Source organism: Procambarus clarkii, chromosome 55 (assembly GCF_040958095.1).
Source record: "Procambarus clarkii isolate CNS0578487 chromosome 55, FALCON_Pclarkii_2.0, whole genome shotgun sequence".
NCBI classification, from domain to species: Eukaryota; Metazoa; Arthropoda; class Malacostraca; order Decapoda; family Cambaridae; genus Procambarus; species Procambarus clarkii.
In genome coordinates this window covers 17,392,945-17,408,187 of record NC_091204.1, presented here as the reverse complement: position 1 = coordinate 17,408,187, position 15,243 = coordinate 17,392,945, and the positions used below count along the sequence as shown (strand labels likewise).

General features: G+C 34.1%; 1 protein-coding gene across 1 annotated transcript in view; it reads left to right on the top strand.

Moving 5' to 3' along the window:
* LOC123756168 (extracellular matrix protein A-like) overlaps nucleotides 1-15,243 on the top strand; it is a 34,219-nt gene that overhangs the window by 463 nt on the left and 18,513 nt on the right. Inside the window, exons 2-14 of the mRNA XM_045739250.2 lie at nucleotides 1,279-1,407; nucleotides 2,220-2,348; nucleotides 3,130-3,258; nucleotides 3,738-3,866; nucleotides 4,371-4,499; nucleotides 6,060-6,188; nucleotides 7,026-7,154; nucleotides 7,868-7,996; nucleotides 9,475-9,603; nucleotides 10,433-10,561; nucleotides 11,894-12,022; nucleotides 13,454-13,582; nucleotides 14,398-14,526. Of these exons, the coding sequence (XP_045595206.2) occupies nucleotides 1,279-1,407; nucleotides 2,220-2,348; nucleotides 3,130-3,258; nucleotides 3,738-3,866; nucleotides 4,371-4,499; nucleotides 6,060-6,188; nucleotides 7,026-7,154; nucleotides 7,868-7,996; nucleotides 9,475-9,603; nucleotides 10,433-10,561; nucleotides 11,894-12,022; nucleotides 13,454-13,582; nucleotides 14,398-14,526 (1,677 nt within the window). The remainder of the gene's footprint in view (nucleotides 1-1,278; nucleotides 1,408-2,219; nucleotides 2,349-3,129; nucleotides 3,259-3,737; nucleotides 3,867-4,370; nucleotides 4,500-6,059; nucleotides 6,189-7,025; nucleotides 7,155-7,867; nucleotides 7,997-9,474; nucleotides 9,604-10,432; nucleotides 10,562-11,893; nucleotides 12,023-13,453; nucleotides 13,583-14,397; nucleotides 14,527-15,243) is intronic.

Below are 15,243 nucleotides of genomic sequence, written 5' to 3'. Positions count from 1 at the left end.
CACTGAGGCTTGGAACTGGAAGCCGGCAGCGAAACTACTAGTTACCCAGATAACAAAAGCCGACAGGAAGACCTGACTGGGGCTCTGTGGCTGGATGGAGGGTGACTGGTGGTGCATTTCAGACGTATGTCTGGCTTGAACGTCTGGGGGCAGATTCACGAAGCAGTTACGCAAGTACTTACGAACGTGTCCATCTTTCCTCAGTCTTTGACGGCTTTGGTTACATTTATTAAACAGTTTACAAGCATGAAAACTTGCCAATCAACTGTTGTTATTATTATAAACAGCCTCCTGGTGCTTCGGAGCTCGTTAACTGTTTAATAATTGTTAACAAAGCCGCCAAACATTGAGAAAAGGTGGACACGTTCGTAAGTGCTTGCGTAACTCCTTCGTGAATCTGGCTCCTGGTTATTATTGTTGTAGATTTAGCTACTCAAAACGAAATGTCCATGTAGCACGGGCTATAGTGAGCCCGAAAACCGAAGATCGTCTGGGGCAGCTGTCGTGTAAAGGTGAAATGCAGAGTGATGTACATGAATGTGAGTAGGAAGAGGCAGTATCCTCTGCTATTATGGGGAATTACTTGACAACTTATACTCTACCTAAAGCCATAAATCGTCGTACTAGAAAATGATAGCGGCTGGAGTAATTGACATACTGTCCCGTCTTCTGTTTTGGGTCCTCTGGTAGGTTAGGAGAGGGCAATTTAGTACGACAGTATTTTTACGTTGGGAAACCTTAGGAGGACGGGTAGAAACCTTGTGTAAGGGCGCAGTTGACCGAGGCATCAACAACACTCTGTATCTATCAAGACACTCGCTATTAGCATTAAGGCACATTCGCATGTTAGCTCTGCTAGTGTAGACTGCAGTGTTAAAGCCTCCATTACGTTCAGACACTTTTACGTCTAGGAAAGGTAGTCAATCCCCACTCTCAAACTCGTATGTGAACCTCTGCATTCATTAGTTTGAATGCATTCTTAAGCCGTAGCAAGTTCTTAATATCAGATACATGCAGGAATATGTTGTCTATATATCTACAGTATGCACTCGGTTGTATACTGTATACATATCTACAGTATACAGCCGAGTGTATTCTGTAGATATGTGCATACTTTAACATTCTTTCCGGCCGTCTAATATGTCTTTAAACATACTTTACGTTATCAATAATATATTATGAAAGGGGGTAAAACTCTCGATTTCAACGGGATATCAATATAGAATTATTCATGAATACATAAACTTTATTTGTATATTTTATTGCATCTACCAACAGAGCCCTTGTGCAACGTTCCCACCAGTGCGTGTAAAGCCAGAGGAGGCCATTGTAGTGACACATGTGGTGTAAATGAAAATCCATTCTCCAATCTCTGCAACACTGCAAACTGCTTCTGCTGCGTTCAGAGTAAGTAATTTTTATGTCATATTTATTGTATGTTAGTGCGAACTCAAAATACATCAAGGTTTATAAACTGAAAAACCAATATTGAGAAAAGTCAAATGCAAAATATTCCTCAGAAAATTATTAAAAATTATATAACATATATTATATGTTTTGCATTATGAACAAAATTAGGCATTTCTTTCTAGAATAGCTGAGGCAGAATTAGATGATGCATTAGAGAACACATGAATAAAGGGTCCTGAAAACGCTTACAGGGAGGTTTAACTTATTCTCTCTCTCATTTGTGAATTTGTCCAGGCTATCTTGAGGGTTATCTTGAGATCATTTCGGGGCTTAGCGTTCCCCGCGGCCCGGTCCTCGACAAGGCTTCCTTTTTGTTTATGATTAACTCTGAATATGAATAGGAATATTATGAATATGCTATGATTAACATTCAAGCTAAATATATATTTATATTCAGTTATGACACTAATTGGCAATACGTTGCTCATTTCTGAAACGCTATTTCTCATCTGTGTTTAACATTATATTATACCTCAGCTTCATGTATCGAATATAGTTCTTGATTTTTTCATTTACTGTAACGCTCTTGAAACAGTATCTCTGGATTACATTAGACTTATTTTTTCTGAAATATGTTGTATATAATAATGATTAAAATAAGATTTTATCTTTCTCAATTATGTTATTGTCTCATCACTGGTGAAAAAACAACAAGTTTTAAATTGGATGTAAAAAAATAGACTATTTACAATCTGTATTTTTATAATTTTTACGAGTATTCTAATGTTCATATTTTCGTAATTCAACAGAGCCCTCGTGCAGCATTCCCACCAGTGCGTGTACAACCATCGGAGGTTACTGTAACGACACATGCGGCGCAAATGAGAATCCAATCTACAATCTCTGCAACACTGCAGGCTGTTCATGCTGTGTTCAACGTAAGCTTACTGCTGCACTCCCAATGTTCTTAAGTCCAGAAGCAACTTAACTTCTGCTAACCCCATTATCCCACTGGAGTAAAACACTTCTTCAGTAAACTTATAAGTACAAGAATACAAATTCATTTGATAAATTATATGGCTCATTATCATCAAGTAACAAAATACAGTTCTTACATCATATCTTTTCATTTCATTCCATTTACCTGGGGCCAGATTCACGAAGCATTTACGCAATCACTTACGAACGTGTACATCTTTCCTCAATCTTTGACGGCTTTGGTTACATTTATTAAACAGTTTACAAGCATGAAAACTTGCCAATCAACTGTTGTTATTGTTATAAACAGCCTCCTGGTGCTTCGGAGCTCATTAACTGTTTAATAATTGTAAACACAGCCGCCAAAGATTGAGAAAAGATGTACAGGTTCGTAAGTGCTTGCGTAACTGCTTCGTGAATCTGGCCCCTGGGCTGTATGGGTCTCGAACCCTGGACTTCACGTGTGTGAGGCAGTAGCTCACACGCTTTTCATTTGAGTTGCTAACCAAACTGCAAGCTGTAATATTTTGATATTTTCTCAATATTGATATCAGATTACCACTGTGTTAATAATTTGGTTATTAATAACTTATGAATACGTCTCCTGCATAAAAAACTCAAATAAATAATCTTGCGACATAGCTGACATGAGATTCTGACATGTCGAGAAGTCTGCTCACATGAAATGAGTGTGTGCATATTTTTTACTGTCTATACTACTTTTTTACTCTGAACCAACAGAGCCATCATGCAGCATGACCACCAGTGCGTGTTCAGCTAAGGGAGGCTATTGCAGCAAAACATGTGCCGGAAATGAGAATCCATTCTACAATCTCTGCAATACTGTAGACTGCTCCTGCTGCGTTCCACGTAAGTTTCACTCTCCTATCGTCATTTTACATTTAACTGCCTAACCGCAACTGCCAAAACTCTGGTGAATTTTAATATCCAACTTGAAACAATCATCTGGACAAATGGGAAAGGTAGGGATCTTTGACAAGCCGCCGGCTTCTTGTCCTCGTCGAAGCCAGTTGTGTTATTAGCCCTCAGATAAATTCAGTTAAATCTCTGTCGTTTATAAATAATTTTTGGTTCTAAAATTTATCCTGTTATTCTGATTATCAATTATTTTGCGTATGTGCGAAAACAGTATTGTTATTAAAACTGTTTATGGATTATATATGACAAATATAATAATTATACAAGATAGATATGTTGTCATAGGTCTTATCACTAATAAGCAAGCTGTCAAATATAAATTAGATATAAAAAATTAACTTTGAATTTACAAAATGTATTTATATAATTCACTACATCTGCTTATGTTCATATTTTTTCCGAACCAACAGAGCCCTCGTGCAACACTCCGACCAGTGCGTGTACAACTCTGGGGGGCTACTGTAGTGACACATGCGGCGGTGACGAGAATTCATTTGAGAATCTCTGCAACACTCCAAACTGCTTCTGCTGCGTTAAAAGTAAATTTTTCTCCTAAACCGTCATTTTACATATAGGCTGATCGGTGGGTAATTGAATCAGGTTTAAGAGATATATTTCAAATCATGTGAATAAAAACACTTATAGGGGACCCTCTGAATTATAATGTTGGTCGTATTTTTGTCAGTACTCTGCCATAAATACTCCAGACTAGAACAAATATTTCAACAAGTTTGTTTGAATACACTCTTCAGAAATAGGTTGTCTATATCTACAACTGTATTTCTGATCCATGTTTAACTTTACATTCTCGTGCTTCAGCAGCATGTCCGCCATTTATCATATAATTATTGATTCTTAAACATGAAAAAGACTTAAATCATCCCGCTCTGTTTCCTAATTAATTATATTATCTTCTCACTATATTATCCAAATTAAAACTTATCAGTTTTAAATTGGATATAAAAAATAAACTTTTAATTTACAAAATGTATTTTTTATAATTGACCTCCTCTGCTTATAGTCATATTTACCGGAACCAACAGAGCCTTCGTGCAATACTCCCACTAGTGCGTGTACAGCCCTCGGAGGCTACTGTAGCATCTCATGCGGTGAAAATGAGGATCCACACTACTCTCTCTGCAATACTGCAGACTGCTCCTGTTGTGTTCAAAGTAAGTTTAACTCTCCCTTCGTCATTTTACATACGGGCTGTTGATCTGAAACGAAACAAAAGGTAATTTTAAAACTCTTTAAACGAATGATAATTTGATTGTCGATTTTATTGTAAATTCTTGTTTCTATCATAAAAAATCAAGGTTTATAACCCGAGCAAATAATAGTGTCAAAAATTAAAGTAAAAATTTCCCTTTTACATCAGTCATATATAACAAATATGATGTGTATGCACAGTGGAAAGAATTGGGTATCACTTTACAGAGTATCTGAGGCTGGTTTACCAGATTCATTATAGTACATATGAATAAAGAGTCCCGAAAGATCATCTGGATTATCCTGGCTGGTCAATTTATGCCTGGCACTCTCCCAGTTGTGAATTTGTCCACACTAGGACACTTGCAGACGAGGAGTCACAATAACGTGGCTGAAGTATGTTGACCAATCCACACACTAGAAACTGAAGAGACGACGACGTTTCGGTCCGTCCTGAACCATTCTCAAGTCGATTGTGTGTGCATGATGTAAAGGGGGGACACTTGGTTATATTTTTAAGCTAGTTTAAGTCTAAACACAAATTGGTAATAACCTGGTCGTCTCTAAAGCGGTTTTAATGAAATATTTAACAAATAAAGTATATTTATAATGTAATTCTTTATTCTTAAATTTAACGTTCTGATTTGTAATTACTTTGCGTGTATTCTTAAACAGTATCGTTATTGAAACTGTTTATGGATTAAATGTGATTAAAAAAAATTGTGTGATAAACTAATTATCTACTCATTCCTAAGCAGCATGTTCATCCTTTATAATATAATTCTTGGTTTTTAAATTTACTGTAATGTTCTGTTTATCAATTACTTTGCGTTCGTGCGTAAACAGTTTCGTTATTGAAACAGTGATTACAAATTACATGACATAATTTTTTTAGGAGATATATGAAATACATATTGTGTATGAAAAGAATTAAATATTTGCTTTATTTCATTATTATATTATCATGATTTTTTTTTAACTTAGGCTATGATTCATTAGGACTGTCGATTGAAGTACCAAGTGAACCTGCAAAAATAGTTGTTATCCTACCTCACCTCATCTAAATCCTGCTCCTAGAGACTCATTTATTTCAAGAGAATGTTCTTTGAAAATTATTAGCTATCATTTAAAGAACAGGTGCCTGGTGAAACTGCATGAGCTGTAATCACTCCTCAGCTAAGTTGAACCCTGTGCCTAGAGACCCATTTATTTCTTGAGTTATTATATGCATTATCAAGAATAAACTTTATTTAACTCTAAGTAAATATCATATAAGGAACAGAATGAGTCAAATATGATTATTATGTAAGCCGTGTCCCAGAGCCTTCAAGTGATCAGTTAACCTGATCTGCAGTGTATCAACGTGTCGAGCAAACATTTCCCAGATGCGAAGCCTAGGAATGAATGAACGTTGATGGAGTGATGGTCTTGTCACGAATAAGAAAATTGTAAATTTAAAATTAGATGTAAAAAAAATCATATTCAAAATATGCTATAATAATTAACTGAATTGGATCCAACAGAGCCGTCGTGCAGCATTCCCACGAGTGCGTGTTCAGCCCAGGGAGGCTACTGTAGCGAGAGATGTCTCATAAATGAGAATCCACTTTACAATCTGTGCAACACTGCAAACTGCTCCTGCTGCGTTCAAAGTAAGTTTTACTCCTCATTTAGTCATTTCATATATGCGCTCTAGAAGATGTGATTGCTGGGTAGTTCCAGCAGGTTTAACCGATTCAGTTCAGTAGAGATGAGTATAAATGGTTGTAGGGGGCTTCTGAATTACCTATGGCCAATTATATTAATATCTGTACTCTCACATTTGTGAAATTGTTCAAACTAGGAGAAATATTCAAAACAAGTCTGCATTTATGACACTAATTGGTAATAAGTTGCTCATATCTGCAACTTTATTTCTAATCCGTGTTTAATATTCCATTCTCATATATCATGAGAATGTCTGCCATTTATTATATAATTCTTGATTCTTGCAGTAACTGTGATGTTCTGATTATTAATTTGTGTATATGCGTAAACAATACCGTTATTCAAGCTTATTTCTAACACACTACTTTGTAATAAGTTGTTCATATCTCAAACCTCTTTTTTCTGATCCTTATTTAATATTATATTTTCAAGCTTCGGCAGCATGAGTGTTATTTATGATATAACTTATGATATAATTTTTGATTCATAAATATACTGTGATGTTCTAATTAGCAATTACTTTCAGTATATACGTAAGTAGTTTCGTTAATGAAAGTTTTTATGGATTAAATATTATAAATATATATTTTTATGTTTTAGATATATATAAATAGAATTAAATCAGTATTTCCTCAGTTTATTAGTTGTATTATTATCAGTCTTGTCACTAAGAACAAACTGGAAATCTTAAATTTGATATTAACAATTTAACTTGTAATTTACAAAATGTATCTTTATGATTAACCACATTGGCTTATGGTCAAATTTTCTGGAACCAACAGAGCCCTCGTGCAGCATTCCCACCAGTGCGTGTACAGCCCTGGGAGGCTATTGTAATGACACATGCGGCGCAAATGAGAATTCATTTGACAAACTCTGCAACACTCCAGACTGCTCATGCTGTGTTGAGAGTAAGTATTACTTCGACTTCATTTGATATGTGAGCTCTAAAAGATCAAATCAATGAGTAGTTGAGGTCATTATAACATTCATTTGAGTTAATATGAATGTAAAGTTCTATAGGGGACTTCTGAATTGTTCATGGCTGGTCGTATATATATCAGTACTCTAATATGTGAAATAGTCCAGACTATTTCACATATAACCAACTTTGTTTTTTGCCCCACTAATTGGTAATTAGTTACTCATATCTGCGACTCGATTTGCTCCATATTTAATATTAAATTTTCATGCTTTAGCAGTATGTCTGCCATATATTACATAATTTTTATTTTTATATTTACTTCGATGTTCTGATTTATCAATTACTTTCCATATATGCGTTAACAGTATCGTTACCGAGGCAGTGTTTATAGATTAATATGACATTTTTTTTTTCCTTGAGATAGATATATTCCATATGAAAATAATAAATAAATATTTGCTGTTTCTTATTATATTATCATGAGACTTGTCACTTGTAAGAAATCTCTCAATTTTAAAATGGATATTAGAGAAAATTTGGAAAATGCAAAATACATTCCCTCTAATGCGTTATGAGTGATTTCCTTCGAGGCTAAGGGACCCCCTTCTTCCAACCAGAGGTGGTACTCCCTTCTCTTTGCAAAATGTATTTTTATAATTAACTTCATCTGCTTATGATCATATTTGCCGGATCCAACAGAGCCCTCGTGCACTATGTCCACCAGTGCGTGTTCAGCCCTGGGAGGCTACTGTAGCAACACATGTGATGTAAATGAGGATCCACACTACTCTCTCTGCAATACACAAGACTGCTTCTGCTGTGTTCAAAGTAAGTTTTGCTCTCTCTTCGACATTTAATATATGAGCTGCATGAAATCTGAATCCTGTAAACGAAAGGTAGTTTTAATGTCGGTTTTATTGTAAATTCACGTTTTTATCGTACAAAAACAAGGATTATAAAACGAAGAAATAATATTGTTAAAACTCAAAGTAAAAAAATTCCTTTGATATCAGTAAAATGTAATAAAAATTAAGTGTATGGATAGTGGAAAGAAATGGGAATGGCTTTACAGGGTATCTGCGGCGGGTTTACCAGAATATTGCTTTATTACTGTATAAAGTATTACTGTACATATATAATACATATAAATATTACTGTACATATGTACAGTACATATGAATACAGTCCTGAAAATGTCATCTGCATTATCCTGGCTGGTCAATTCATGCCCAGCACTCTCCCAGTTGAGATTTTGTACAGACTAGAATACTTCGCTATATTTTCAAGCAAGTTTACTTTTAAAACACTAATTGGTAGTAAGTTGGTCACCTCTGAAGATGATTTTTCTGATCCTTGTTTAACATTATATTTTATGCTTCGGCAGAATGTCTTTCAAAAATATTATCATTCTTGATTCTTAAATTTACTTTGAGGTTATGATTAGCAATTTCTTTGCGTATATGCATAAACTTTATTGTTATTGAAGCTGTTTTTATGGATTAAATATGATAAATGTATTTTTTATAATGATAGACGCATTATATTCTCTTCTTTTAGCAGCATGTTTATCATTTATAATATAACTCTTTGTTCCTAAATTGACTGGGATATTCTGAATACCAATTACTTTGCGTTCACGAGTAAACAATATAGTTATTGAAACTGTGTTTACGGAGTAAATGGCATAATTCTTTTATGAGATAGATATATTGTCTGATGAGAATTCAATATTTATTTGCTGTTTCATAAATTATTATATTGTTATGAGTCTTTTTTTTAATTTAGTCTTGGGTTCATTAGGGTATTGAAATACCTAGTGAACGTGCAAGCAGGAGCTGTTATCCTCCCTCAGCTCATCTGAAGCCTGCTCCTAGAGACGACTCATTTATTTTATTAGAATGTTCTTTAAAACTAGCTAACTATCATATAAGAAACAGGTACCTGGTGAAGTAGCAAGCAAGAGTTGTAATCCGACCTCAGCTCAGTTGAAACCTGCTCCTAGAGACCCATTTATTTCTCGAGCATCATCAGGAATAAACTTTAACTCTAAGTAACAATCATATAAGGAACAGGATGAGCCCGGAGTCAATTGCCTGCCAGAGCCTTCATGTGATCAGTTGACCTGATCTCCCGTGTATCAACCTAATGACCAAACATGTATAGAATGCGATGCAGCCTAGGAATGATGATCGCTGATGGAGTGATGGTCTTGTCATTAGTGAAAATTATAAATTTTAAATTAGATATAAAAATATTTTTTTAATATTCAAAATATGGTATTATAACTATGGCATGGGATCCAACAGAGCCCTCGTGCGACATTACCACTAGTGCGTGTTCAGCCCAGGAAGGCTACTGTAGCGACACATGCGGCGTAAATGAGAATGCACTCTCCAATCTGTGCAACACTGCAACCTGTTCATGCTGCGTTCAAAGTAAGTTTTACTCCTAATTCGTAGTTACATATGAGCTCTAGAAGATGTGATTGCTGGATATAGCATCAGGTATAACAGATTCAGTTCAGTACAGATGTGAAAAACCTCGTTGGAGGCCTTCTGAATTATCCATAGGTAGTGATATTTATATATGTACTCTCCCATTTGTGAAATTGTCCAGACTAGGAGTACTATTCAGAGCAAGTTTGTTTTTATGTTATTAACTGGTAATAAGTTGCTCATATCTGCAACTTCATTTCTAATCCCTGTTTAATATTACATTCTCATATATCATGAGCATGTCTGCCATTTATTATATAATTCTTGATTCTTACAATAACTGTGATGTTCTAATTATCAATTTGTGTATATGCGTAAACAATACCGTTATTCAAGCTAATTAACTTCTACTACACTACTTGGTAATAAGTTGCTCATATCACAAACTCTTTTTCTGATCCTTGTTTAATATTATATTTGCAAGCTTCGGCAGCATGTCTGTCATTTATAATATAATTCTTGATTGATAAATATACTGTGATGTTCAGATTAGCAATTACTTTCAGTATATGCAAAAGTAGTTTCGTTATTGAAACAGTCTTTATGGATTGAATGATAAATATGATGTTTGTTTTATGTATACTGTATTGTATATGAATAGAATTAAATCAGTACATCCTCAGTTTATTAATTACATTATTATAAGTCTTGTCAGTAGAAAGAAACTGTAAATTTTATATTGCATGTAAAAAATTTAACTTGTAATTTACAAAATGTATTTTTATAATTGACTGCATTTGCTTATGTTCATCTTTTCCGGAACCAACAGAGCCTCCGTGCAGTATTCCCACTAGTGCGTGTACAGCCCTGGGAGGCTACTGTAATGACACATGCGGCGTAAATGAGAATTCATTTGACAAACTCTGCAACACTCCAGACTGCTCATGCTGCGTTCAAAGTAAGTTTTACTTTGACTTCTTCCTTTTATATATGAGCTCTAAAAGATCAGACCAATGAGTAGTTGAGCAAAGTACAACATTCATTTGAGTACATATGAATATAAAGTCCTATTGGGGGGGCTTCTGAATTGTTCATGGCTGGTCTTATATATATATATATATATATATATATATATATATATATATATATATATATATATATATATATATATATATATATATAAGTTTGTTTTTGCCACAGTAATTGGTAGTAAGTTACTTACATCTAAAACTCGATTTCTGATCCATATTTAATATTACATTCTCATGCTTTAGCAGTATGTCTGCCATATATCACATACTTCTTTATTTTTTTATTAACTTCGATGTTTTGATTATCAATTACTTTGCATATGTGCGTAATAATATCGTTACCGGAAGTGTTTATTGATTATACATGTCAAATATAGTTTTTCCATGCTCAAAGACAAATTATTCAGTGCTGTTAACACCCTATTGACTGGTGCCAACATACCAACTCACTCCTTTTATGATAAATGGCTGAGTTTATGATAAATAGATCTGAAACCTATGTTTATGGGCAGCACAAAACGTCTACCAGACTGTGCGACACAGTGGTTGCCACGATCAGATTGGGTTACTGTTACCTGTGGCAGCGGGCAATAGGTGATGGGTCTCCCAATCCGGAGCACTCCAGGTGCAAACTCTGTGACCAGGAACTGAGACATGATCTCCCACACTACATTACTGAATGCCCAGTTATCAGACTATTCAGACCCATTGGCATGAGGTACCTTGAGCTTTGCAATTACTTTATTCACTCTCGTGTTCTTGAAGATATCCTCATAATTCACCCAAAGTTTGCCAGTGCAGGCCACTTAACATATGGCCCTGTATGACTAACCATTCTGTGAGATGAAGACTCAATACCACTATTACCTTATTCACTCTTGTGTTTATGATATCCTCATAATGCACCTCAGAGTCTGCGAGTGCAGACTACTTATCCCAGGCCTCTGTATGACTGACCATCCTGTGTGATGAGAGATTTTTTTCCATCGCGTAGCTAGTTTTTTAACTCGCTGTACTCCCCATCATATAGTCTAGGGTAGCTACCAAATGCATATGTACCTAAATGTGTTAATAAAAAAATTAGATATATTGCGTATGAAAATAAATAAGATTTTGTGTTTTTTTAATGACATTATCATGAGACTTGTCATTAGTAAGAAATCTCAAGCTAAAATTTAATATTTGAAAAATATAATTTGCAAAATGTATTTTTATAATTAACCTCATCTGCTTGTGCTCATATTTACCGAAACCAACAGAGCCTTCATGCGACCATATTACCAGTGCGTGTAAAGCCCTGGGAGGCTACTGTAGCAACACATGCACTCCAAATGAGGATCCACACTACTCTCTCTGCAATAGTAAAGAATGCTCCTGCTGTGTTGCAAGTAAGTTTTACTTTCCATTCAACATTTTATATACAAGCTTCATTAAATCTGAACCCTGTAAAGAAAGATAATCTGAATGTGGGTTTAATTGTAAATTCTTGTTTTCATCGTACAAAATCAAGGTTCAGAAATCGAACAAAGAGTATTGAGAAAAATCAAAGTAAAAGAATATCTTTGATATCAGTCATATAACGAATATGGAGTGTATGCATAGTGGAAAGACTTGGGTATCACTTTACAGATTATTTGAGGCAGGTTTACCAGATTTATTATATAATATATGAATAAAAAGTCCTGAAAAGGTCATCTGGATTATCCTAGCTGGCCAATTTATGCCCGGCACTCTCCCAGTTGTAAATTTGTTCACACCAGGATACTTGGTTATATTTTCAAGCTAGTTTACTTCGAAAACACTAATTGGTAATAAGTTATTTTTCTCTGAAGCAGTTTTTCTGATCATTGTTTAATATTATATTTTCATGCTTCGGCAGCATGTCTATCATATACAATTTAATTCTTGATTCTTAAAATTACTTTAACATTCTGATTAGCAATTACTTTGCGTATATGCATAAACTTTATCGTTACTGAAAACTGTGTTTATGATTTAAATATGATAAATATGTTTTTTGTTTGATAGATACATTATATTCTCATCCCTCAGCAGCATGTTTATCATATATAATATATATCTTGGTTCTTAAATTTACTGTTATGTTCTGATATTCAATTACTTTGCCTTCGTACGTAAGCGATAAAGTTATTGAAACAGTGTTTACGTATTAAATGACATTTTTCTTTCATGAGATATATATATTGTGTATGAAATCATATATATATATATATTGTTTTGTAAATAATTATATTATCATGAATCTTTTTTTTAATTAAGTCTAGGGTTCATAAGGGCTGTCGATTGAAAAACCTAATGAACATGCAAACAGGAGCTGTTATCCTACTTCAGCTCATCTGAATCCTGCACCTAGAGACTCATTTATTTCATTGGAATGTTCTTTGAAACTAATTAACTATCATATAAGGAACAGTAACCTGGTAAAACTGCAAGCAGGAGCTGTAATCCTTCCTCTGCTCAGATAAATCTGCTCCTAGAGACCCATTTATTTCATAAGTTATTATCTGCATCATCAGGAATAAACTTTATTTAACTCTAAGTAAAGATCACATAACGAGCAGGATGAGCTTGAAGCCGACTGTGTCCTTAAGCCTTCATGCGATCAGTTAACCTGATCTCCAGTGGATCAACCTATTGAGCAAACAAGTTTAGAATGCCATGCAACCTAGGAATGAATGATCGCTGATGGAGTGATGGTCTTGTCACCAGTAAGAAATTTGTCAGTTTTAAATTATATGTAAAAAAATTATTTTTAATACAAAATATGCTATTATAATTAACGGCATCGGATCCAACAGAGCCCTGGTGCGGAATTACCACTAGTGCGTGTTCAGCCCAGGAAGGCTACTGTAGCGACTCGTGCAACGTAAATCAGAATGCACTCTCCAATCTGTGCAACACTGCAAACTGCTCCTGCTGCGTTCAGAGTAAGTTTTACTCCTAATTCGCCATTTTATATGTGTGCTCTAAAAGATGTGATTGCTGGGAGGATCCAGCAGGTTTAACCGATTCAATTCAGTACAGATGAATAAAAAGTCTTGTAGGGGCCCTGTTGAAATGTTCATGGATATCTCTACTCTCCCATTTGTGAAATTGTCCAGACTAGGAGAACTATTCAAAGCATGTTTGCTTTTGATGACACTAGTTGGTAATAAGTTGCTCATATCTGCAACTTCATTTCTAATCCATGTTTAATTTTCCATTCTCATGTTTCAGCAGCAGATCTGCCATTTATCATATTCTTTTTGATTTATTCAATAACTGTGATGTTCTAATTATCAATTATTTTGTGTATATGCGTAAACAATGCCGTTATTCAAGCTTATTCACTTTTAGCACACTACTTGGTAATAAGTTGTTCATATATTAACTCTTGTTCATGATCCTTGTTTAATATTATGTTTTCAAGATTCAGCTGCATGTCTGTCATTTATTATATAATTCTTGATTTTTAAATTTACTGTAATGTTTTGATTAGCAATTACTTTCAGTATGTGTGTAAATAGTTTTGTTACTGAAATATTTATGGATTAAATAAGATAAACATAATTTTTGTATATTTTAGATATAAATAGAATTAAGCCAGTATTTCCTCAGTTTCTTAATTATATTATTATGCGTTGTCAGTAGAAAGAAAACTGTAAATTTTAAATAGAATGTAAAAAAACTAATTTATAATTTACAAATTTTATTTTTATTATTAACTGCATCTGCGTATGTTCATCTTTTCGGGAACCAACAGAGCCCTCGTGCAACATCCCCACCAACGCGTGTACAGCCATAAGAGGCTACTGTAGTGACACGTGCAAAGCAAATGAAAATTCATTTGAAAATCTCTGCAACACTGCAGACTGCTCCTGTTGCGTTCAAAGTAAGTTTTACTTCTTAACAAATCAGATCCATGAGTAGCCGAGGCAAGTATAACATTCATTTGAGTTCATATGCATATATAGTTCTATTGGGCCTTCTGAATTGTCCATGGTTGATCGCTTATATATATATATATATATATATATGTATATATATATATATATATATATATATATATATATATATATATATATATATATATATATATATATATATATATATATATATATATATATATATATATATATATATATATATATATGTCGTACCTAGTAGCCAGAACTCACTTTTTGGCCTACTATTCAAGGCCCGATTTGCCTAATAAGCCAAGTTTTCCTGAATTAATATATTTTTTCTAATTTTTTTCTTATGAAATGATAAAGCTACCCATTTCATTATGTATGAGGTCATTTTTTTTTATTGGAGTTAAAATTAACGTAGATATATGACCGAACCTAACCAACCCTACCTAACCTAACCTACCCTATCTTTATAGGTTAGGTTTGGTTAGGTAGCCGAAAAAGTTAGGTTAGGTTAGGTTAAGTAGGTTAGGTAGTCGAAAAACAATTAATTCATGAAAACTTGGCTTATTAGGCAAATCGGGCCTTGCATAGTAGGCTGAGAAGTGCGTTCTGGCTATTAGGTACGACATATATATATATATATATATATATATATATATATATATATATATATATATATATATATATATATATCA